Source organism: Mastigoproctus giganteus, chromosome 8 (genome assembly GCF_048544385.1).
Source record: "Mastigoproctus giganteus isolate SK-2022 chromosome 8, ASM4854438v1, whole genome shotgun sequence".
In the NCBI taxonomy this organism is placed as follows: domain Eukaryota; kingdom Metazoa; phylum Arthropoda; class Arachnida; order Uropygi; family Thelyphonidae; genus Mastigoproctus; species Mastigoproctus giganteus.
The window spans coordinates 145,309,407-145,336,860 of record NC_143582.1 but is presented as its reverse complement, the minus strand read 5'-3'; the positions used below and the strand labels follow the sequence as shown (position 1 = coordinate 145,336,860).

Genomic DNA, 27,454 nt, shown 5'->3' with positions numbered 1-27,454 from the left:
CAATTCTATCATTTGTGTCTATGGACTGCTTCCAGATCTTATGCACTTGTTGATTACTTGTGGCCGTTCGCAGTTCCAAACTCAGATTCTTAGGGTCTGATGCCGAGATGAGGTAACCAGCCATCTTAAGGCGAGTTGGCTTTTGACAGGCAGTATGTTACGCATAGATGGCTGTTTCACCTCTTGACTTTCATTCCTTCAGCACGTTCGCGACTTAAAATGCTTGATCCATAAGCAGTATTAGCACTCATAGCCATGTTCCCATATGACATGCAACTATATTCCCTTCTGAAAATTAGCTAACTTTGTCTGTGTGTTTATCGTTCTGCATACACGCTTGAAATGAATTCCGGGATTACCATTAAACACCAAAATCACTTTCATAGGCTAAATTTTTCATGGTTCACACAATTCTCTGCAATCGGAGGGAGGGGGGGATCCCCATGACTTTTGGTAGCAATATGTATATTTGCTACTGCTGGTCGAGTGACATTGCAATGCATTTAGCGCATCTCGGATATTAAAGTACGGGATATTGCAACAAAACAGGGTGAATGCGATATTAATGCATATGAGTGAGTGAGAGAGAGAAATAGAGATGGAATGTTTGTTACTTGGCAGTATACGCATTAAAAATCATCCACTTGTTATGTAGATGTCAGAAGCAGAATAGGCAATACTGAGAGCAAAAGCAGGCCATCCTATGCATAGTACCCGCATTTCCAGAAGAGACGTTCGCATTTTGCACGAAAGTGTTTTGTTTCTGTGCTCTGGGGGGGGGGGGGAGTTAACGCTTGTTACTCAGAGTTGTTGTTATTTGGTTTTTAGGAGCATTAGCAACTAAGGCCATATTGCTCCGGGGACATGCGGTGGTCATTCCCTGGCCTTTCCGCATCTTCCGTATTTGGTGGTCACGGGTTCGAACCCTGGTCTAATCAAGAAGTGTGTGCTACACACTGCTACTCCTACCCATCCGGCTACGGAGGAGCCTATTACTCAGGGATTACTGACTCTAGATGGAATGCCATGGGTGTTCGCCGCAGGAATAAGCCACTAACCCACCCCCGTGTGAGGAATCATGTAGTTGATTTTGATTTGATTTGGATATTATTGGCGCATTAGCAACTAAGGCTGTAATGCGCCAAATCATGTAGTGCGACGAAGTACGTTCCACTTCTGAGGTGGTGAGGACACACGTTCATCTGTCGCAACGGTCGCATGGTTACATGGCAATTCTTCTCGCACACGGAAATCACAGCATCAGTGAAGGAATTAAAGCGTGCTGGAACTGTCGGTGACATCTCTTTTGCCTCGTATCTGTAACTTACCTATTCGAATGACAGACATATTATGCATTTCTACGCAGATTTCTGCAAGAGATATTGTACAATCAGCTTTCGTTGGATTAATGTGTGGTGCGATTCCAGCAGAGTGATGCGCCAGCATATTTTGAAACACTCGAACAGGTAGGACAATACTTGAACACGGGTTTCCTTTCCCCCGTCAATAGACTACACGTAATGACTCCATAATATGATCACCAAGATCTGTTAATATTTATCGGGGAGATCTGAAGAAATCGGTGTACCACATGCATAGGTTCTAATAGTCAAGCTATGACCGCCATCACTAGCATACGTTTGGATGTTATAACTAGTGATGAGAATAATTGATTACTTCGATTATAGCAAATCAATCGATTATTTGATCTGATTATATCGATCGGATGATATCATCCCATTATTTCATTTGATTATATCATCGAATGATTTCATTCGATTATAAAAAAAAAAAAATAAAATGAAACGAGCCCTCGTTGAGTAATGCTGAGCTCAATAAATTTCGGTCAGACATCCTGAATTGGACTGGCGCCTTGGCTGGACTAACGAGAAATTTCATATAAAATTTAAAATTTCAGTATTCATCGGGTAACGAGAAAGTGTATTGCATATGACCACATGAACTGCCTTTGATTTGGTCACAGAAATTTTTCATAAGAGAGCCTTCAAAATTTTTCTTAACAGTGTCAGTAGTTTACTTTTTTATCTTCATAATCCCAGGGGCTTGGCACACCCAGGGTCCTGAGCTGGATATCATCATTCTTCTCTTTCTTGGTGAATTCCTTCTACTTCTCTCTCTCTCTCTCTCTCTCTCTTAGGTTAATTCAGAAATTTTGTTTTGGCTGGTGCAGCATAAGCCCCAGGCTTGCTTGCACCATATGGCTAATAATAATAAATTCAGTTAATAAAATATTTAATTTTTTACGTTGGTTTAATTTTTACGTACATGAGTTCACTTTGAAAATATCATACAATACTTTTTAAACGCTGACATATTTCTAAAAATAATACTTGTTAAAATATAATAGACCTTGTTTCTACAATATAAAACATTAGTCTTTCTCACTTATTTTGTGCTAATAACCAGTTATTAAGAAGAATTTATAGACAGAAGTAACAATAACAGTGGTTGGCTAAACTAAGAAATCTGCTTAGGAAAATGCCTTTTGCTTCGGGTTCCATAGTATATTGGACCGATAAGTTATCTTTATGTTGTATTTAATTACAACTGTTCTATGGCATTTAAATATTTTTTGTTGCATTCAAGTTAACAGTATTTTGAGTTAGGTGGTCCAATTCAGGCAACATCCCCAATGCCATTTTCTTCACCTGTTTAACAAGGAACCTGAGAAGTTTGCTGTTTTAGCTAAAAAAAATATATATATATAAACAGTTTATGCATTAAGTTGTAGTTTATGTTGTTTGTAGCTAATGTTTCACATTGGTTTGTTGTTTATATATTGTTGTGCATATCCTCGAAAGATTAAATTTCTGCTGTACTCCAGCAATATTTGTAACCAAAGTGGTCCGCAAAGTCGGATGGAACTTTTCTCAGAATGATACGGATTGTTTTTTTTTTAATTCTATTTATTCGTAGTCTTCGGGTTAGTTTTATAAACCTCTTTTTTGGGCCAGCTCCAAATGAAGAAGTTTTGTACTCCCTCTTCAATGTAATTAAGAAAATTTTTGTCTCACTACATTTTCTATACTATCATTCTTGTTTTTGTTCTTGTTATTGTCAAATTTTGCATCATCGACAACGCACGCCATCATTATTGCTTCCATTAAATATAGTTTAGACGTATTATATCTGTAAAACCATGCTTGTTCAAGACGTAGCAGTGTGATCAGGAGCGAGAACGCAGTACAGTAGTACACGCTCTTTAATTTAAGCCCATGACTGCTAAATACGATTAACGATTGTATTCATGACTTATTGCAAACTATTCTTTTGACCTGGTTGGCGTGTCGGAGTAGAAACAAGAACATATTCTGAGTGCTGAAAAAGTTCCAAATAACATTGCCGCAAAACAGAAGGTCTTGTACTTGGGAATAGCAAACCCAAAATAACATAAAATCTAAGTGAGGAGGTTGAATTTAAAACAGTAAGAAAGAAATTTGGAAATTACAATATGAGCGGATATGAAGTTCTCCGAACAGCGTAGACAGTTGGTAAGAATGTCCCATAGTGTCCTATCTATCTATATAAGCAATCGATGATTTAACGATTGTTTGCTTGTAGAGACAGAGAGAGAGATAATAATACTCTTGTAAGGTGATTGTAAGACAACGGACTTGGAGTGCCGTGTTCACGTACGTGACCACATCTAAAAAAAAAAAAAAAAATCGAGATTCTTGAAAAAGTTCAAAGAAACTCATTTGGTAAGAGTTCGAAAAAGCACGTCAGAGGAAAGATTTCGGATAGGTGGGCTACAGCTTGGCAACCAGACATTGTAGAGAGGACTTAATTGATTGAGGTCTATAAGGGTCTGAGAAGGGACAGTAAAAAATCACGGTGAAATTTGTACTGTTATAGATTATTCCAGAACTAAGCGGGGCCCCGATAAATTATTAAATTACAGGAAAAGAGATTTAGATTGGACTATAGGAAGCTTTCTTTCAGCCAGTAAGTTGTTAATTACTGGAATAAGTTACCCTCGTGCGTGATTGAGGCTGACAGCTTGGGAAAGTCAAAGGTCAGCTGGAGAATTGTCGAGGAGTTTTCAGCACACTAGTAGGTGCATAACCTGCCATATGCCTGCAGGATAGATGCCTAGTAGACGAAGTGAACCGCAGCTTTTTTTTTTTTTTTTTTTTTTTGGTTGATTAGTTGGTACGGAAATAGTTTATGGATTCCATCTACTATCAGGCCAATACTAATACTAATTATTGCATAGTGACTGTTGTTGTTGTTGTTGTTATTTGGTTTTTAGGAGCATTAGCAACTAAGGCCATATTGCTCCGGGATATGCGATGGTCATTCCCTGACCTTTCCACATCTTCCGTATTTGGTGGTGACGGGCTCGAACCCCGGTCTAATCAAGAAGCGTGTGCAACGCACTGCTGCTTCTTCCCACCTGGCTATGGAGGCGCCTGCATAGTGACTAAATACTATATATCTGTCATGCATGCTCTATGCCATGTCCAGACTTTGATGACAGACCGACACGCTACTTAAGTTGCTGTGATTCGAGCATGCACTGAATGTTTAGTGGCTAGATTTTTCTTAACTTGAAAAACAAACATCGCTATTAGGAATCTTCACATCAGAGATAGTCCATTATTATATCCCTTTTGTTTCAGAAGATTTATTAAAATAACTAGGGAATTAATAAATACAACGTGTCGACGAGGTGTCGCAAGCGTGTCGCATGGATTCTGTCCATGTTGGCTGTATTGCTTCTGCTTCCCACATTTGTTGAAAACTGAATTGTTGTGGATCTCTACTCCGAAGAGCTCGTTCAACTTCATCTCTCAGGTGCTCATTTGTACAGTAAGCTAAATTTACTCGCATGTTCTGGGACCTGTTCTATACAGCCTGGGCATGTGACATGGCGCATTATTCTGTTAGAAGACCCATTCGCAGATGGATACATTGCAGTCATGCAGAGAGGTGTCTGGTTGGAAACAGCTGCCAGATAACCTGTGGCATTCAAATGCTCCTCCACTGGTATCAAGGGGGAACTAATGCGCACCACGAAAACACTTTGCAATGTTGCCACTTGGTAGCATGGTTATATGGACTCATGCTGTTTTCTTCATATTCTCATATTCTGCTCCTACTGTCCGCGCGAAACAGAAAGAACCCGGATTCGTCAGACAGGCACAGTTTTTGCCCTTCCCACTGTTCATTTTGGTGGTGTTCCTAAGCACGCTGTAACTATACTGTCTTGTTTTTGGCTCACTGGAGTGGAACTTTGTTCGGTCATGGGCTGCAATACGCCATCCATGACAAGGTGCGACGAATTGCGCGGTCTGAAATGTCTAGCTGGTTACCACTGTTTTACTGAGTTGTTATCTGAACGATTGTAGCCTTTCTGTTATCCTGCATAAGTCTTGTGAGCCGCCGTTGGCCCTTCGAATGAACGAGCTCTTTTCGACTACAGGAACGCCGTTGGCTGGATGTTATTTGGTTATTAGACAAATCTCAATACGTCTGTGACACAGTCGCACGTGGGAACTCCAGCAGAGTTGTAGTTTCCGAGATACTCGTACCAGTGCATCTGCCGCCGACTACTGGATTATGCGACTTCGAATGTAGTTCGAAGTCGTGTAATCTTTCTTCTCGCCAATTCTAGCACTTTGTACACATGCCGACCTGTTTATATCGCATTGTACGAACCAACTCGTGATGCAGTTACTGACGAAGCGCTAAATGTTATTTAAAAGTGTAGGTATACAAAACAAAGTAGCCGGTATGTTTACGACATTTTTTGATAAGTTCTAGCTTCTGATCAGAGATGTATTTTTGGTGCGTATATATGTGTTTTTCAAAATTTCCGCCTTTAAATTAATGCATCCAAAGTGTTAGTTCATAGCTTACGATACTTTTTTTTTTTTTTTAGCGAGCCTGCAGAAATAAAAAAAAAAAAAAAAAATTGAACGCGGAGACTTTCCAAAAAAGGGGTTATCGAACAATTTCATGAAGACACGGTAAATATATTAGGAGAATCTGCAACTATAAAATATTGGGTGGCTGAATTTTAAACGTGGCAGTCACAGCATTGGGATGAACAAAGCAGTGGACGTCCTTCAACAACAACCACTCCAGAAAAGCTCTGGCGCCTCCGTAGCCAGGTGGGCAGGAGCAGCAGTGCGTAGCACACGCTTCTTGATTAGTATCGGGGTTCGAACCTGTGACCACCAAATACGGAGGACGCGAAAAGGTCAGGAAATGACTACTGCATATCCCCGGAGCAATATGGCCTTAGTTGCTAATGCTCCTAAAAACCAAACAACAACAACAACGAAAAGCTCATAATGAATGATTCGTTAATAATTGCTAGAGAAACGGTAGATGCTATAAACATCTCAATTGAACGAGTGCAGATCATTCTGTGAAATGGATTAGGTGTGACAAAGGTTTCTGTCTGATGGTTCCCTCTTCTTTTGATAAACGATCAGAAAAAGGTTTCGATTCAAAACTTCAAAGCAACTTTTTACTCGTTATTAAGCAAATCCTGAGGACCTTTTTTTTTTTTTTTTTTTACTCCTGGCTTCTTTTGATATCCTCTCTTCCAACTTCCAAATTGGCAGATGTCTTTGAGATCAAGGTCTACCAGGTATTGGTAGGAGCACTATTCCACTTCATCAATTTCCGTCACAGTTTGTTTTATGGTCTTTATTGTGCATGGTTTATGTCCAAAAAACTTCTTGAACAGGCGTGCAACTTCTGTAGCATTTTCATATCTTGCATGCGCCTTTGAAATTTCAAACCTCTCCTTGATTTTAAGGCTCATGATGCTTTTCATTTTTCTGTTTATTCTGAAACAATAAAAAGTATATTATAAACTATTTTTCAAGTAACTTATACATATTTGCATTGGCAAGTATTTAAATTAGCTTTCTTACTTATGGACCACTCTGTATATATGTACAATAGTCTTCTGCTATCCGCAAGTTTATAACAATTGATGAAAAATAAAATACATTAATTGAGGGCAAGAATTGATTACCTATTTTAGTCTTAATTCACTTCCCTTTCTTACATGAATTTTAACTTTATTTATTGGCGTCTATTTCATAGTGCTTTTCTTTTGTAAAATATGTTGTTATTTTACTGTATACGATTGGAGGATCGTTCATGGTTAAACATTTCTTCGGGTTATTTAAGACATGGTTTCAATATATTCTATCTTTTATAGCAACATTTTGTCGAAGTTTCAGTATTCATAATTTGACAGTGTCATTTTGATTTTCAGTTTTATATTATAATCATTAGTATATTTTGTTCTATTTTATATTTATAACAAGTTTACATTGGCTAATTTTCGCTAATTTTACGGTATTTTTTGTCGGTTTCTTCCATTCCAATTGTTTAAAAATTTATCTGCTTTAAACCATATCGCCCCCTTTTTTTTACTTTAGCAAAAGAATTCGTTTATGTTTGAGTACACGTGTGTGTATGTAACAGCTTGGAAATTCTATTTTCACCAGGAATTTGTCGTATTATTGGTAAGTTTTATATGTCTAGTACATATTATATATTACGTTAGCTTTTGTAATACATGAGTTTTGTAAAGTTTGGACTTTAAAACACTTTGCAAAGGATATGAGTTAGCCATTTAGGCTAAAGCGAAATTAAGCCTCAAATTCCCGGCGTTCCAAGCTCATGAGCTACGAATGAACCTATGATTACTGTGACCGTTTCGTGATAAAAAAACCTGCTATTTGGGGCTTACTTTGCCAGTCTCAATGGCGGTATCTGCTGCTGTAAGGTTAATTCCTAAATTACCAGCTCTGGTACTAATAAGGAAAATAAATACATCAGGATCTTCATTGAAAGACTGAATTGCAGTTTGTCTATCTGCTACTTTCATGCGACCATCAAGGATGCAATACTTAAATTTTCGCATTTCACAGTAGTCTTGCAGGATATCTAGAACTGTGAGAAAAGCAGTACCTTGTGTCCTCTTTTTTACAAAGCATTTAATAAACTATCCAGAATCAGCATCTTTCCACAAACTTTAACTAAATCATCTTCATATCTATGCACATGTGGGGACAACACAAGGTATGGATGATTGCTTATTTTGCGAAGAAGCATTAGTGTATTTCTTATATTTATTGGGCAATGATTTTCCTTAAATAAATCTTCAGGAAATATTGAATTAATTTCTTTATCACCATTTACTAGAGGAAAATACACAGAAAATTCTTCGTTTTCTTCCTTTTTCTTTGACAGAAATTGTAATATTGTTTTATCTCGTGTTGCTCAATAAAGCCTCTCTTGGAAGGGTGTTAGATGGGCATATACTAAGAGCTCTTTCTTCCTTGGCAGATTTAAAAGTACATCAGTTTTTGTTCTTCTGAGCACAAAAGGCGTGAGAATCTTATGCATCATTGTTATTATTTCTTTTTCCCGTTCTTGAGTAATAATATAAAGGTCGCCTTCTTTATCAGCTATTGATGCAACATCAAACCAAGATTCAAACACTTCAAGATCATCAAATATTGTGGGCATCAGAAAATTCAGCAGAGACCACAATTCGGATAGATTATTTTGCAGTGGTGTTCCTGTAAACAGTAGCTTGTTGGCTGAATGGTACTGTTTAAGCTCCCTGAGAAGTTTGCATTTAAAATTCTTTATTCTGTGCCCTTCATCTATAACAAGGTACCTCCATTCAAACGTGCACAATATTTTCCTGTCTTTCATCACAATTTCATAGGAAGTTAATACAACTGGATGAACAAAATTATTCTCAACTATATATGACTTTTCTATGTTTTTTAACAGCCTTCGGCGTTCTTCAATCACTCCATGGTACAAAAGAACAGGAATTTTAGGGGCAAACTTATTATATTCTGCAACCCAGTTGGTAACAGTAGAAAGAGGAGCACAAATTAAGAATGGACCAGGGACTGCCATTTTCACTAGGTGAGCAATGAGAGCAATACACTGGATTGTTTTCCCTAATCCCATTTCATCAGCAAGAATACCATTCACACCAGTTTCATATATCATCTTTAACCATTCAAATCCATCTAACTGATATGATCTCATAATTCCACCCTGGAATAATTCTGGTTGCCTGTTAGAGAGCCGATGACAATGAGTTTCAGTGAATGACGTATTAAGCACAATAGAATCACTGATTGCATCACGAGAAAAAATTTTGAACTGGCAAATGTCAAATCTGCATCCACTGATTTACGCTTTCTTGTATTATATAAGAAAGCGTAATTTGGTGATGGGTTTCCTAGGATAGCTTTCTCAGATAAAGTCACACTTCTACCTGCACTAATTTTTCTCTTCTTGTATATTCTTTTATTCACAAGTGCATTTCTAGATTGCTGACTTTCAACCTGGTATGTGTTCAAATCTGGCTCCTGATTTTTAATTCCCCATTATGTATTTCAGCTTCTGACTTTGTGTGCTGTGTCTGCTCTTTTATTTTATGCTGTAAGAATTCAGCATAACAGTTACGGTATAATAAGGTATGCAGCTGTTAAAATCGCCATTCTTTGTCATCAGGTGTGTCTTTCTTCGAGGCCTTAATTAATTTTTTTTCTTCTTTCAAAGACTCAGAATGCAGTCTTTCTTCTTCCCTGATCATATTTTGGGAAACTGAGATGCCCTTTGTTTGCGCCACAGCTAAAGCTATCTTCAAAGATATCTAAAGGAACCCATTCATCGCTGTTAGGTTCTTCTGTATTCGCCATATCCTCGAGGCTCTGATTGGACCATACATACTGACTACACAAACAGTTACCACCGAGCAATCACTTTTATGGTATCTCTCCTTCCAAATACTACAGGTCCCCCTCCTTATCCTCCTCCAAAAGATCTTAGAAGATTTTCTATCAAAACTATCAAATGGCCTTTATTTACGTCTTCAATTCACCAGGATTTTAACGTTGACACTCGCCGGTCTTTGAACCAGTTCAATGCCTCAGAATATACATTCTATGTACAGGCTGCCTTACTTCGTGCTACAGAACGCTCCGCTAAGTAGAAAATTAGCAAGCATACTACAGTTCCATGGTGAACAGCCGAACTTTCCACTCTGCGAAAAAAAGTACACAAAGCACGCAGAGACTTTCAACGGAGAAGGTCCTGGCCTGAACCAGAAGTCACCAGACTAAAAAATATCTATAAACGTCAGCGGAACGAATACGTAAATACAATTGCAAAACAAAAACTTGCCTCCTGGCAACACTTAGTTCATTCCACAGGAAATTCTGATCCCTGGGATCTATTATATAAAATTAGCAAAAACAAGTATCACTCTCATGAAGTGTACAACACTGTAGTGAACAACGACACAGAAACCACTAACTGGAATGACTCAGTTAACGCCATCCTGGATCGCTTGTTTGGACGATTTCACCACAGAAACTTCAGAACAAATATCTATCAGGAATAGCAACTCAACCTACCACTCCTCATATGAAGCGGATCTCTTCACTCTTCCCGAGATAAAGCTGGCCCTAAGCAAAATAAATATCCATAAATGTCCGGGTTTAGATCTTGTGGAAAATGCTGTAATTATCAAATTTGCCGAAATCTTTCCAGAAATACTTCTATGTACAACAAATGTCTTACTGAGGGGATATTTCTTAATCTATGGAAGGTAGCTTTGATCAAAATTATTCACAAGCCGGACAAAAATAAATCTGATCCCAAAGCATACAGACCCATCTCTCTTTTGGCAAACCTTGGCAAACTATTTGAAAGATTGTTAGCACCCAGAGTAGCAGATTTAATTGAAGGTCAAACTTAATGTCTCCATCCCAATTTGGCTTCAAGAAGGGAAAATCCTGTGAAGACGCCTTGGTCTCTTTAGTTAACCACATATCAGCTTTGAGGGCTAAATATGAAATGGCTATATTCGTTGACTTCGAAGGAGCTTTCGATTCCCTCTGGTGGGAGAGCGCTGTTAATAAAGAATAAAAGCCTCAATGGCGGCCGTCATAGAGTTAATAAATGAGTTGGATGAATAATTACCTTTTTCGGCCGTGGGATTAAATGCAATGCATATTTACACACCGTGCGGAAATTTGGTATAGAAAGCAACACAGCCAAACGTTACTTATCAAAAAATAATAACAAAATACAAAATTTTTAGCATATCTTCATAAAAGCGTAATTTATTACTTTAGCACTGGCAAAAACTACAATACCACCAGGCTTGTCATCGCAGGGAGTGTAACAAAGGATAACATGCGGTGGAGATGGGGGTCCATTCGTGAGTCTCGCGGAGGAAGGTCAAGATTTGTAGAATCGTCATTGTAATAAGCGCTTTTTTATATTGTAAGATGGATATTTTAAGAAGAATTTTAGGATTTAAATACGAGTCTTGCATATTAATTTGCTGCTAGTTAGAATATAATTTAAAGCGGAAAAGAAATTTATATCATCGCTGACTATGAAATATTCGGCTGTAAGCGCCGGAAGTTAAAAATAAAACTATAATTACTATAAGTAGCGGAAAATCACTGCTGTAAGCGCAGAAAGGTAAAAATAAAAAGGCTAAGTAAAATAATAATAATTTTTTAAAAAATTCTTCCCGAATTACTCAAAATATAATAAATTTCCCACGATATAATATATTATGTTGACTCTAACAACTCATTCAGATGAGTAAACAGATTAGATGACACGCTAGCCCGAGGAGCAGGTTTTTTTTTATCACAGCAGTCGGCTGGAGTAATCACATGTTCAGTTATAGACCGGCGCTGATGCGCTAAGAATGTTGGGAATTTTGGACGCTATATTATAGGAGTACCTGAATATGTATTTGCAATTACACGAATGTTTATTCTGTTCTGATTAATTACTGTTTATGTGATCCTTCACTATATCAGGAAAATACTTAATGTTGCCACTATTCAGATTCCAGCGTTTTTTATATTCTACATTCTTTGCACAGGAATGCTATTCTTAATTTTAATTAACCCGAAAATTGCTAGTTAATTCGGACTTTGAATTTTATTTGCATAGCGAAAGTTAATAATTAATATTAATTATTAATCTTTAAGCAGCATTAATATAATTCATAGTTTTATAGTTATTAATAATGGATTAAGTGGGTACTATTGTGGGTACTAATGAGGTAAGTGGATACTATTGTGACATTTTATATAATCGCTAAACTCACCAACTCACTCAGTTAATGATGACATAAGTTCAATTTTGACTAGATCACAAATTTTGTATATTCAATTTACTTGAATAACTTGGTGATGATAATGTTGAGTGCAAAATAGGTAATATGCTGCAATTGAAACGTGTTGATCGATTGAAAATCTGAAGATTTTTAGTGCAATTTAGCTTCAGCTTGTCTGATGTATGTGCGATACAGGTTAGAAAGCTGGCAGCAGTGGTGGTAGGATAAATTTAGATACTATTTGTTGAGCTAGCAATGGGATTTCAAGCGCAGCTAGAAATTGTATTCACTATTTGGCACCATTGTGTTCACACAATAGTGGCTTTCAGAATTATTCATTTCTTTATATTCTCGACTCTTTACGATCCTTTTATTAGAGAATCTCGAAATACTGGGATCTCTAATAAAAATTCTACTTAAACATACTGTTCATCTTCAATATATAGTATGTTTTTAAGTATCCTCCTCGAAAATAATACTAATAACTTTTGTTGCTAATGCGCCGAAATACTTCAATTGAAAATAATAGAGTGAAGTACTGTTAATATTATTGATACTTAAGCGAAGTTTTGCAGATTTATCGTTAACCAGCTAACTATAAAATAAAACAACGTATTCTGCTAAATTTGATATCTGTGGCAGTGTAATTTTTTTTAAAGAAACCCCCAAACACGAACTATGTCAAAACCTGTAGTATTTAATACCGTGCATGGATTGAAGGAGATTGGGTGGGGGAAGCCATAAACTTTGCTCTGTAGATTAACATTGGTTTCACCACCTCAAACTTCCAATAAGCAGAGTGGTGGCGTATTACACCGGTTGTGAGAGTCGCCCACCAGCTAGTATTAATCTAAGCATTATTATTATATTATATTAGTAGTAGTGCTGGTTAGTTAGTATTAGTACGAGCAGTATCGTGCATGGGTTGAAGGACATGTGGGGGTGGGGGATGCCGGAAACTTTGCATCAAAGACTAAACGTGGGTTTCAAGCCTTCAATAAGCAAAGTGGTGGAATTCCTGCGGTTGATGAGAGGTAAAATTGTTTGAAGATTATGCTTGCCGAACTTTAATTCTTTAGTTTATGAAAAACAAAGCATCATCCTTTGTGTGTATCTACTGATAAAATTTTGTGTGAAAAGTGTTTTCCTTTAAAATTTTACCCTAGAGGGTTGTTATAATAGAACCACAGCCTGGGGTAAAAGGACTGAAAAGGGAATGGATATTGAAGCTGATAACATTGAATCAAATCTTTATATATCACGTGACACTGAAATAGAATTTTATTCTAATGATGCGGAATCAGAATTTCGTTCAAATGCATCTGTTGTTGTTAGAGCTCAAAAAAAAAAAAAAAAAAAACACAGATGCTGATGGCTCTTGGAGTGGTGATTCTGCACAGATGAAATCCCTTACATTTACAAAAAAACCAATGCCTACTTGTTCCAGCGCCCCACAGCACACATAAAGACCCTCACAAATATAAAATGCAGCAAATATGTTAAAGAAAAGATCAGTTTTCATATCATTTGTTTTGCTCTTAACACATCTTAATGAAATATTGTATAGTTAAATGCTCTGAAATTCCTCCATGTTTCATCCATTTTTTCCCCTCTTAAAATTCATGTTTATATATTTTTTATGAACAAAAAAAAAAGCTGTGATCATTGCAAAATTCATGTTCTTAGAGTGATGTTGACTAAAGGAAGAAATAATTTTGGGAGGAAGGTGCCATATATTACTAAAAATAGGTCTACATCCTAGAACATGCTCAGAACATAGTTGTGGATTTGTATCTTGTATTTTTTGCAAAAACAATGTTCAAGTATTTTGTTCTGGACAAATGTATGTGGCACAATGAAGTAATGCTCATTTTCATTCTCCAACCTTTGAACAATCTCAGTTGGAGTACAGGCAAGATTTTAACAATTTTTCCAAATGTTTCTCATAAAGAATCTGAAAACGTGCTCTGGGCGATAACATTGCATATTTGTTTGCAAGATGCAAAGTACAGACACCCATTTATCTTACAGATCAACTAGCTATAACCTTAAGATTTTTGTAAAGTAGTGACTCATTCAGCACTTTAATGCTGAATACTTCCATATAGTTCTAAATCAAAAAGTGGTATGTACAGTATATTACTGGGAAAACAAAATTTAATTTCATGTGTGATAAGAAAAACTTACTGACTGGCCTACATTTGCATGTCACAGGCAGACAGTTTGGAATCATCTGCCTCAGATGTGCCGCATATGCTGAGGGACACACCAATTGCTGGAGAGTACAATCACTGAATGAAGACTAGATTGTGTGCATTTGAAAATCCACAGATACAACTGTTTTCGCCCAGTGCAAAAGAAATAAAAAAAAATTGACACTTTTTTTCCCCCAGGTTTTCTATTTTGTTGTGGATTTCTGTTGGATGCATATATACAACAAATGCTCTGTACAAAAATTTATGAGTGCATATACAACAACTCAATGTACAAAATAATAACAGCAGAAGAGAATTTCTAAATTAATGAATTATTATTGTTGTTTATCAGAAGAATTAATCTCAGAACTGATGGACCATAACCAACAGCTGTTCAGAGGTCCACATTATTATGCACATCAGGGATGGATACACTCTCCAGATTACAATGACTTTTGAAGACTTAGAAGGGCTACCTAATTTCTAAGAAAAGCAGGAAAGGGAAAAATATAAAGCTACTTGGGACTACTTTTATTTTCAAAAGCCTAAGACCCACTAATGTAGTAAAATTAATGTTCTAGTGTTATAGTTTATAAACGCAAAATACGTCAGTATATCTAAAAGTTGACCTATTCAGGCATATTACTGGCTGCGTTGCATGTGGAATTTTTAAAAAGAATACTGAACTTGTAACTATAGTACTAAACATTTAGTAATTAAACATTTACCTGCACACATTTCAGATATCTTTGATAAAGTCAACTCTTCAAAAATATTACCAAATTAAAGATATGAGTATTATAGTTAATAAAAGAAAACAAAAAAAAGCTATTTTAAAATAAGAATTAACAATACCATTATGTACAATGCTAGAATTTTAATTTAAATTGGTCATCAGCAACGTTTTTCGCTAGAAATCATTACTTCATAAAACCGCTTGATATTAGTTTACTTTATAAAACCAGGCCTGATGTAGCCGAGTGGTCAGAAGCGAGAGTGCCAGTAGCACACGCTCTTTGAGTGTAGCGGGATTCAAGCCCGTGACTACTAAATACGGTTAACGTTTGTATTGATGATTTATTGTAACCTCCGCTGAACTGATAATTGTGCCGTAGTATAAACAAGAACACTTACAATATTTTCAGATCACACTTTCCTAATGGAGGTCTGGTCCGTCTTGTGGCGATTTAATTGGATAATAAATGTGTTTGAGAAGTCGACTGTATTTAAAGATATTCGAGAATGCTTGTTATAAATGATAAGAGGTACAATGATTACACATTAAATATACTTTTATTACACATGCAAAGTAGGCATTTTATTTTACCCTAGGCTATACCGTGTTCTGTTAACGACCGGCCTGTAATATTTGAAATCCAGTCAAGGAATAGTTGAGGTTGAAAAAAGGAGCTTGCATCCCGATTTGATTAGGTATAGCGAAGTAATAAAACATACGAAAATCTTTTAGTGTATTTATTTCACTGCCTGCTTAGCTGTCATTGTTTTTCTTATGATTTTCAACTCAATCATTTACGCAGATGCATCAGTTAATGTATTTCGTATTTAAAAATTAACTCATTAAATTCTGGTAAATATCATAATGATATCTGGTTCAAAATTCGAATGATATACATTTTTATTGGTATAATCAAGGTCAGTGTCGTGAATAAACATATATTCAATGGTTTTGAAAAATGTATAGTAGATTATGAGTTTACGATAGTCTGTTTGAATAGTAATAGTATTCGCCATATAGTGCAAGAAAGCCACAGGCTTTTGCTACACTGGAAAAAATAAAAATAAATAAGAACAAAAAACAAGTAAATCAGAAAATACAAATTATGTGCTTCCCTTCTCATATAAGTAACTATCCAGTTGACCTTTGAATTTATTCACACTGTCAGGCTCACTATCTAAGAAGGCAACTTGTTCGATCAATCGACTACTCGCTGGCTAAAAGAAAATTTCCTACAATCCAGTCTAAACCTTTTCCCCTATAATTTGAATTTATGGCCCATTGTTCTGGAATTCTTTATAACAGTGAAAATTCCACCCCAATTAACTAATTCCCTCTCTGAGCAATAAATCTCAATCAGGTTATCTATAATCGGAGTCTTTCCTTGTACAGTCGTGCTTTTGCCGATCTCACTATGTGTGTTGCCCGTCTTTGGACTCTTTCAAGAAGCTCAAAGTCTTTTTTCAGACGAGGTGTCCATACTTGAACGTAGTATTCCAAATTGGTCTCACAGTTGCCTTATATAGCGGGACTATGAACTCTATATCTCTACAGGATAATATTCGATAAATCATCGATAGGACACCATGGGCTTTCTTGCCCGCCTATTTACACTGCTCAAAACTTCATATCTGCCCGTATTGTAACTCCCAGATCATTTTTTTCCTTTATTGTTTTTAATTCAACCCCAAAAAGTGTATAATTTATTTTGGTGTTGCTATTCCCCAAGTTCATTTTGACCTTCCATTTTGCTAATTTAAAACATAGCTGCCACTTTTCTGACCATGTTTGAAGTTTGTTCGTCATCCTGAAGGAGCGCTGCTTGGCACTGATTATTGACGACTCTACCAATCTTTACGTCGGCTGAAAATTTTAACATCATACCTTCCATCTCATCGTTGATGTCATTTATGAAAAGGAAAGAAAAAAAAGTAATAATAACAAAGGTGCAAGAACCGATCATTGGGGACCCTACTTCTGACTTTTCACCAAGCTGAAGAATATCCATTAATCACAACCCTCTGCCTTCTACCCTACAGCCACCCAACAGTCCACCTCCAGTAATTCCAACATGTTCCAGCTTATACAGTAAACTCTCATGAGGGATTGAGTTAAATGCGTTACCGAAATCCAAATAAATTATGTCACAATTATTCCCTATATCCAACTCATGAGTAACTGTGTCAAAATAGCCGACTGCTAATTAAACATGATTTTCCTTAACAAAACCATGTTGTGTGTTTATCAGAATGCCATATCTATCGAAATGTCTCTGGATTGCGCTCTTAATCATTCGCTCTAAGTTTTTCCCTATCTCTAAAGTCAGACTGACTGGTCTGTAGTTACCGACTTCACTCTTAGAACCACCTTTTTGTATTGGCGATTGGTTGGCACTTCTCCAATCCAAGGAATCTCTCCTGAGGCCAAAGATGTTCTCATAATTAGCCTCACTGGTTCAGTCTACTCCTTGGCGGCCTCCCTCAAAATTGCTCTGTATATGCCATCAACTCCGGGAGCCTTACTTGCCTTTATGCTCGAATGGTTTTTCTAATAAACAGTCATCAATAATTTCGAAATTACTGATTTCATGTGACTCAGCCTCACTCACACAGCCTTTTCTCAGCATGAAGAGTCTTTCATCGTAAAGACAGATGCCAAATACCTATTAAATTCACCAACAACATGCACAATGTCTGATGTGATTCGCTTTATTCTTCGTTGTATTCACATATATCAAAAATTCCTTGTTACTCTCTGAGCCAGCGTTTCAAACTTATAGTGCAGGTACAGTTCAATAACGCCTATAAACGCTGTAATACCAAAATATCTTATGGAAAAGGTTTAGTTTCACGAAAATGCCAAAATGCGTTATGGGTCACATGAATGTTACACAACAGGATTTTCATAAAAAATAATAGCTACTTGGAGCACAGGCAATCCTCGATTTATGTCCGTCCGCACTTGACATCATAAACGAATTGCGACCATTCTTAACACTGTACTAATATACACGACTTGGTTTTCACCGAGGATCCAAATATATCACAAACATAACAGTGCAGGAATGAATTTCAGGTAGTGACCGCAGTGTTATGAAATGGGTAATGTCCAAAGTATCTGTAGTCAAAGGAAAAGAAAGGTCATCAGTTTCAGGAATTGACCAGGAATAGCATGGAATTGTCCAAAATGTTAAGGTAGGTGTCGGCGTTCATGATTCCTCGCAGAATCACCGGAGGACTTAGCCCATACCATAAGAAACAGAATCCCCACCATAACTCCCCACCTCCTCAGGATTTCATCGTTTACATAGTGCACTTCAGCAGCATACTTTTTCTAGGCATTCTCCACATCGCCTCTCTAATCTTAATAGGATGTATCGAGATTCTTCACTCCATATTACCAATTTCTACTGTTCTTTGAGCCATTTAGTGCGTTCGTGTTGTACCATACAAGGCGAACAACGTTTAGTTTATGTGCCTCCGCTCTCCCATGAAAACGGAGACTGTGGAGCTCCGTAGTCTACAAGGTGCAGTGCGGCTAAAATGAAACGAGAATCGTTGCTTACCAACGCCTTACTACTGCGCATATGAACAACATTCATATCGTGTTGTATCTAGTTTTTTCCTGTACAGATCTGTTTCGGGCCAATCGGTTAAGCTTTGTTTGAACTGTGCCTCTAAGTGAATCAGTGTTTTGACCCTTCGGCGGAAAAATGACTGATAATTTATAGCAAAGAATTGTTATTAATTTTTTTTTGCTCGATAAAAATGGTGCAGAAACGTTGGAGATGTTACAAAAAGTGCACGGTGATGAAACCATGAGTCACCCACTTGTGTACAAATGGCGCAAATGACTCAGAGAGGGACGCATAGTGATACGGTCAGACGCCACCTCTGGTTTGCTACATCTGCGCCATATGTACGCTGTGAAGAAATACAATATTTGGTATGTTGAGGGTCTGGTGGCTCCTGGAATTTCTCCCATCTCCGCGGTGTTTTCTGTATCGATTGACAGAAGACTGTCAAGCCAGAGATTTAGTGTGTGGATCGTGTATAGTGTAGTCTGTTGTGCCCATTGTTCGGCTGATCCCCTTACTCTTACTTTCATTCCCCCTCTTCTTCTGTACACCCTGTACTACCTCTGTACTTCTGTACTGCCTCACTCTATCTAATCGCTTTTTTTTTAATTAATTAATTTATTTTATTATTATTATTATTTGTATTGGTACAGTTGTATTTGTTTTCATTTATTTTTTTATTATTTGTATTGGTTTTTTTTTTTTTTTTTTTTTTTAACTTGGTCTCCGCTCAGGAAGCTGAGGCGACCCTCACGGAGACTAGCCAGAGAATTATGGGCAGCCTGGCTACCTCCTAGTGGTGTGTGCGGGCAACGTGGGATTCCACCAGGGGCCCTGAGGCCAAATGCCAGGACACATAACAGAACCCAACGCAAAACTACACGTTCAACACAGAACACTTTTCTGGCATCTACAGTAGTACTGTATTTCTTCACAGTGTACATATGGCGCAGATGTGGGAAACCACAGGTGGCGCTTGACCCTAACACTATGTTCGTCTAGCTTATTGGCCGTCGGGCCCCTGATGGGACTCGACGTTGCCCATACCGCGCCATGGGGAGGCTTGCCAAGTGTTACCAGTAAGGAATTAGTACTCTGACAGGTCCTGCCACCTACTTTCCTGAGATTTCAGTGGCTAGGACCTAAGGAAAGAAATACAGTACTGTACTACTGTAAATGCTAGGAAAGTGTTGTGTTGAGTGTGTAGTATTATAATGGGTTCTGTTGTTATGTCCTGGCATTTGGCCGCAGGGCCCCTAGTGGGACCCACGTTGCCGGCACACAACGCTAGCAGGCAGCCAGGCAACCCATTATTCTCTGGCTTGTCTCCGCCAGGGTCGCCTCAGAGAAAAAAATAATAATAAAAATAAAGAAATAAATAAAAAATAAAAAAGTAGTAAAGTTAGTGTGGGGAGCAAAGCAGTCTAGAGAGAGGGAAAGTAAGAAGTATTGGGGATATAGACATGTATAGTATCTTATACAGGACGGCACCTGAACGAAAATTCAACTCCGCCTTTGTACACTGTATTCATCAGTGTACAAAGGTATTCTGTATTCATCAGAACTCTGTACAAGGCTAGAAATGTGTGTAATGTGATGTTTGTGCAGTGTGTGTGTGTGTGTGGTGTTGTTTAGTTGTTTCTGGCCGTTTGATCACCAGGCAGGCGATCATCTGGAAAGCCTGTCCGTCTCACCACTGCGGGGAGGTAGGTCACAACTACGCATGTACCATGGCCAACCTCAACAGTCACTCACTGAATATCCAAAGTGAGTTTGGAACCATTCAAAAGAACCCTAGTGCCGGCAACAGCACACACACACACACACACACACACACACACACACACACACACACACACACACACACACACACACACACACACACACACACACACACACACACACACACACACACACACACGAGACAGGACAGCAGAAGACGAAGAAATAAAGAATAAAATAGCAAGTAAAAAAAATGTCTTTATCCATGTCAAACAAGATCAGCAAGGCAGGAACAAGTTCCAGATATAAATCTGTTAATCTGGAGTGGTATCAGAAGTCGGTGGTTGATTACATTTTTTTTTTTATTATTTATTAACACACAACTGTATATACATTCTCAAGTTATCTTAATCAATTTACATACAATATTAATCAATTTATATACAATATTTATATACAGATTTATATACATGCTCTTATATATACTGTAGTCTTTCTGTACATTGATTGTGTGTGTCCTGATATGAAGGGTGGCTCCTAGACACAAGCCCATCTCCACCTTTTACTCCTGAGAAAGCTCAGAACGTCTGCAAGACAGGCCTGAAAAAAAGAGTGTTATTTCAGGCCATTTCGCCACCAGGGATTAACTAACACCTGGATCCACCATTCTCTATGTGTGCTGTAATGCACAAATCCTGCACCTACCGGAAGTAGTGCTATACTGGTAGGTGCCAGCAATCCCGCCCCCAAGGCTGCCCAAACTTGGAGGCCAGCGAAAAAAAAAAAAAATAAATAAAAATAAAATAAAAAATAAAAATAAAAATTTTCCAACTAAGAACAATGTACACTTGTTGAAAAAAAAAGCAACATTATACGATTATTTACATGCAAATAGCAAATACATACACTTACATTAACTTAACACTTAGAAACATTAACATTAACATTATCTCCACTTTAGAGTCCATCCACAAATGCAAGCCTGAATTGGGTGTCCAGGAGCAGAAGATCATCTCGCTGTAGACAAGAAACATCCTATAAAGATGACATTACACGAAGTGTTCTGTCGTCAAATGTGCAGCACTTCCCTTAATTGGTATCCTGCAATAGATTTCTTAGCTCCTGTCTTCTTTTAAAAACTTTGGCCGAGAATTCCTGAAGCAAAGCAAAGATGTCCCACCTCTGAACCAAGAGAGGTAAATTATTCTCCGTGAGGTTTGGCAACCTATTTAGTAATTCCTGCCTGTCTGAAGTATACAGTCCGCATTCAAGGATGACATGTCTCCAAGATTCCACCTCACCGCACGAACAGTAGGGGTCAGGTTCTAATCCTCTTTCAAATAGTTTGGCCCTTAAGCCATGTCCAGTGATTAAGTAACTCGTTGTCATGGTGGGAGCAAACCAAGACGACACCCTCCTGTCCATTGCAAAGCTTACGGCTGGAATGAAGCCTCTTGTAATGGTTCCATACTCACTCAAATCCCAACGTTGCTGCCAGCAATTCACAAGCTCGCCCCAAATTCTACGTTTTTCCTCCTTTATGTTGTTATTTGGATTAGAGGTGATATTCAATATTTGTAACGCCCTTCCCTTCTTTAAGTTATATACAATACCTCGGAAAATAATGTGTAAATCCAAGGGGATGGTACCTGCAATAACCTGTAAGGCATTTGTCGACACTGTCCTTGGAGCGCGTATAACTGTAAGCAACATTGTACGTTGCAGGGACAGAAGCTTGGCTTTAGTTGTAACCTTGGTAGCAGCCGCAAACCAAATACCAGCACCATAATCTACAATGGGAAGAAATATCGTCTTGTAGTACAATACCAGAGTTTTTTTGGATAAACCCCATTCCTTGCGGGAAATTCTAACAACTGCAGCTACGAACTTTTTGATTTTTTCATTGATTTTAGTGACATGTACATGAAACCTGAGACGATCATCTAAAGTTAAACCCAGATATTTGGTGTTCTGTACATATGGAATTTGAGTACCATATAGGGTTACCTTTGGCGGCCTTCCATAATCGAAGTGGTGTTTAAACACCATGAAATTGGTCTTGGTGACAGAAATCTTTAGTTTATTCAAACCCGCCCATGCCACTAAATTATTCAAAACTGACTGAATTTTTTGTTCGAGAATTTGTCTTGATCCTCCCTGCACCGCCACCACCAAGTCATCTGCATATGCAACTTTGATGAACTCATCGCTATCCTTCGTGAGCCACTGGTCTAGCACTGCATTCCAAAAGAGAGGTCCCAAGACTGAACCCTGAGGGCATCCTCTTGAAACGGTAGTCGTGTATGATAAATGCTTTGCACATACTCTAACTTGTCGATCCTTAAAGTAAGATCTGAGGACTCTGAACAGGTAGTCATCACACTTTGCCAGTTGCAGTGACCTGAGAGCACTCTCCCACCAAAGGGAATCGAAAGCGCCCTCAAAGTCAATAAAAACAGCAAGAACATATTTGCTGTTTGCCTCCTGAATGTAAGTCAGCAGGGTTGAGATTGCGTCCTCAGTGGAACGTCCTTTTTTGAATCCAAACTGGCAATCAGAGGAGAGATTATGTTCTGTAAATAATTTAAAAATCCTTGGGGCAATCATCCTTTCAAATAATTTGCCAAGATTTGCCAATAAAGAGATTGGCCTGTATGCTCTGGGGTTTGTTTTTGGCTTTCCCGGTTTATGCAAGATTTTTAAGAGCGCAAGCTTCCATTCGAGAGGGAAAAGCCCTTCTAGCAGGCATTTATTAAATAAGTTTAATAAAATCTCAGGGAAGAATTCATAAAATTTTCCAATTACTTGATTCTCAATGAGGTCAATGCCAGGACATTTTTTATGGTTCAATTTAGCTACTGCAGCACCTAGCTCAAGCATATTAAAAATGGCAGTTTCGGTTGTCCCCTTATATTCACGATTAATGCGTCTAATTTCCGCTTGATCAGGGCTGTCCATAAACGGCAAATCTTCCGGAAATAGGCTACTCACTATCCCTTCGACTGTAGATTCCCAGTCCGAAGTTTCTTGATTCTCTCTAATTATCGTGTTGTAAATTTCACCACACAAAAGTTTATTTCTTGAAAGCTTATAGATTATACCCCAAGGGTCAGCATTTCCTGTTTCCTTCACCAGACGTTGCCAACAATTTTGCCTGCTATCAGCAATTGCTTTATGGTACCTCTTCCTCAAGTCTCTGTAATCATTTTTCAAAGCCTGAGTGTCTGCGTCCGATAGATGCCTATTCCTTTGGTATGCTTTTCGTGCTTGTTGAGTTTGTTGTCTCAATTCAGCTAGTGTCGAAGACCACCATGGGACAGAAGTTCTTCCTGTCTGTTTTCTTTTCGTCGAGTAGGCCATCGCTTGATATAAATGATATTGAACCAGAAAAACATATTCTTTTGCTGTTAAGGTGTTAATGATTACTTTGTTATCTCCATTAAAAATTGTATTCAGATATTCACGAAACTTGGTCCAGTTCACTCTGTCCATCCGAAAACGCCTTAAATCCCTTATTGTTATATTCACTTGCCTATCCTCCGGTAAAATCGAGAAGGTGATTGCTCGATGGTCACTATTAATTAGATACGGATTGACGTCCCAATTTTGCACCCTATCCACCAGATTAATGGAGGTTAAAGTAGCATCTATATTAGATTCACCATTTGTCGTCGAGAATGTATATGGTTTATTTGGCAAGTTCTTTACACAGAGATTATAATCCAAGATCAGATCAACCAACTGCTCGCCTCGAGCATCAGAAAAGCCGCTGTTCCAAAGTGTAGACTTAGCGTTGAAATCTGCTGTAATTAGTAAGTTTTTAGCTGAAAATCTGCTACATACCCTGTCAAGTCTGTGTAAGGCTGGCTGAATATCTTCTGAGGGAGGAAAATACTGGGAAACCAGATAAAACGACTGGTCCCTGGAGGAAACCAGGATACAAACTGTGGTAGCAGAACATTCACTTGAGATAGTTGTTATTACTAGTTCACTGTTAAAGATAATTATGGCGGCCTTGGGTCGATCGTCACTTGAGGCAATAATCCTTGCCGAAATTGGATATCCTATAACTTTATACGCTGAACCCCCTACCTGAGAAGAGTAATACGGTTCTTGCAAGCATACAATATCAAACCCCAGATCATCAGCAGCTTTCCTAATCTCGTCCGCCGCTGCACGAGATCTTTGCCCATTAATCTGAAGAATTTTTATTTCGCCGTATTGCAGGTTAACACTTGTTGAATCAATTACCGTTGTATTATTCATGTCTGGTTCTTCGGTCTGTCAATTCAACAGCTTTAAGATACTCAGGGCATTTATTATCCCTGACCGAGTGATTACAATCCCTACCTCTACGTTTACAATTAACACACTGTGGTTGTTCCTCCTTGTGAATACAGTCAGAAAAAACATGGCCTCCACCCCCGCAGTGGCCACAAGATACAGCTTTATGGGAACAGAACTGCGCACTGTGACCATATCCTAGACATCTGAAGCATTTGCTTACAAGTGTAAACTTACGAAATCTATGTGACGTGAAACCTAGATAAATTTTGTCACTCTGAATCACGTGTCCCATAAGGCGTGGGCTGAAACCAATAACCCAATTGGTCACTCTGGTTCCGGTGCCAGAGTTAAATCTGAATGTAATCTCATTCTTAACTTCCTCCTGGCTAAAACCAAAGTCTTTTAAATTTTTATTAATTAAATCCTCCAAAATATCCTCCTTAGAATATTCCTTTGGGACACCGTAGATCAAAATTGTAGGATCGGACAATCTGGGTTTTTCTATTGATAATCCTGCTTTTTTTAATGCAGAAGCACTTGAGATCTTCTTGGCATCATCAGGATTTGTTGTCTCTAACAACACACCTTTATTTCTCAAAAGACGTACACCCTTGATTTTCATGTCCTTGTGATCTTTTTTAATCACTTCAGTAACTGCCTTCCTGATATCCTGGCTAGACGCCAGGGAAGATTCTGCTGAGGGCCTAAGTATTAGTATGTTTTCGGAATCAGAGATCCCACTTCCGGAATCCATCCTATCTTCACCAGCAATTGGTCTGCCCGAAGAAGCTGCCACCTCCACTGAAGACGTTAGCAGAGGAATCTCTGTTATTTCAGGAGTCTGTCTATTTCGCTTTGTCCCACCACGAACAACTTCCGTAAAAGTCTTATGAGGATGTAGATCACGTTGGATCTGTATCATCTTGTCCAAAAGACCTGCTCTGATTTCCAATTCAGATGCTTTGGTCTTAAGTCGTTCATTGTCAATTAAGATTGCGGTGGTAACTGCCTCTAGATCCGCCCATAGACTATGAATGCGGTTAGAGGCAGACTTAGTTATCTTGCTAGAATCCTTTGATAGAAACTCTCCCAGAGCTTTCCTGATTTTGGCAACCGTCGCATATACAATTGAAGCATTCAAAGACCCACCCAGGTCCAATCCCTCTGTTAGAGAAAGATCTTCAGAAGATTCTGTTGGAATCGAGTTACTATCGACAATGACCATCGGCGGCTCAGAAGCCAACGAAACAGAGGGACTCTCCACCACAATGTTTTTATCTCCTCGAGCTTGAGTAATTCTAGGAGCTTTGGGAGTTTTCTTCCCCCTGCATCCCTTTTTTTTCTTAGATGAATCCGTAGACTCTGATCCAGAAGAATTCTCAATGTCAATATCTTGTGTCAGTATCCTAACTTGGTCATGGTCCAAGTCAGTATCCATGTCAGATAAGTGTAGGCAAAAAAAAAAAAAAAAAAAACCACACGACTATTGTCTATCCTCTTGTTCTAAACTTGTCTTCTCAATCCTAATAGGATACTCATTAGTACCCTAAAGGCAGAGTTATATCAATATGTCTATGTTTAATATGTATTTCACTTATCCAGCTGGATGGAAAGTGGAAGGGAAGTTCTGAAATCTTCGAAAAGCAGTGTCTAGATCTCAGTCCCTAATAGCCTGAGGGCGCCAGAAAAATTCTTGAAATTAAGTATTTTTATAAGATCCTCACCTACCAATAACGGGGTCCCAAGGACCAATAGATGAGGAGAAATATCAACTTTAAGATTGAGAAATGATAGCCCAAACAAGCCCACTATGTTATCCAGCAGAAGGCTTAAGTAAACTAATGAACAAACGATATTAAGTCAAAATACTGCGATGGCGCTAGTAAATGTTTTCCGTCTCCATGACTAATTTCAAAAAATGGAATATTTCAAGTCGCCATTATCATCCATACAAAGTCTATGGGATAATGGTATCTCTATGGGAGATTTCAGTGATATATGTATAAGCACTATGCAATGCAATGTACGACTATGAAATCAATTACTCAGTTTGTAATATAATCTCATGCAAATAATTCCACAACCCCACGGTCCCAACAACCAAAAAATCACCTATGAACTCACCACAACTTTAACTTCTAGGAAAACATATTTACACATAAGGGGGTTGTCAATGAACGCATTAAATATCTCAAAAAGCAGGAGCACATTCAGAACACATGAGCCACACTGGACGATACAGCGCCCTCTCCAAAAAGGACAGGAAAAATTTGTCTGAGCTTGTGTGCGCGTTCTGTAGTGTTGTCACCTTTTCGCTACTTAGAAGTAGCGATCACCTGGACAACCGCCTCCAGGTACAAGTCCCTTGCCGCGGGAAGGCAAGGCCTTCCCTACTATCTGCTCGCCCTGATCCCTGGGGAACGAGTTTCCGAGGGAGGAAAAGAAAATAAGTGCAAGGTGAAGAGAGGAGGAGGACTCCCCTGGCCCAGGGGAGCCCCAATCTAGGATAATTGTTAGAGAAAAAAAAAAAAAAAAAAGAGGCAGAAAGAGAGGGTTTGCTGGCCTGGCCGGGGGAGACTTGTGCTTCTACATCAGGTATGCTGTCCCTGTGACCTTCCTGGATATTACTATCAATGTCACTTCGGATCCCAAGGCGGAAAAAACATGCCATTGGAATCTTTTGATGCAGCATTCCAGATAGTCCACTACCCCAAGAGTCTTGTTAGTTTAAAGTTTATTCCTAATGTCACCTTTGCCACATTAGTCCA

General features: G+C 38.3%; 2 protein-coding genes across 2 annotated transcripts in view; one reads left to right on the top strand and one right to left on the bottom strand.

Annotated features, from left to right (window-relative positions):
• LOC150081895 (uncharacterized) overlaps window positions 1–27,454 on the top strand; it is a 199,343-nt gene that overhangs the window by 36,178 nt on the left and 135,711 nt on the right. The gene's annotated exons all lie outside the window — the stretch shown is intronic.
• The window catches only part of LOC150081896 (lymphocyte-specific helicase-like), a 74,288-nt gene continuing 54,811 nt past the window's right edge, over window positions 7,978–27,454 (bottom strand). Inside the window, 1 exon segment of the mRNA XM_090379385.1 lies at window positions 7,978–9,151. Coding sequence (XP_090235511.1) covers window positions 7,978–9,151 — 1,174 coding nt within the window.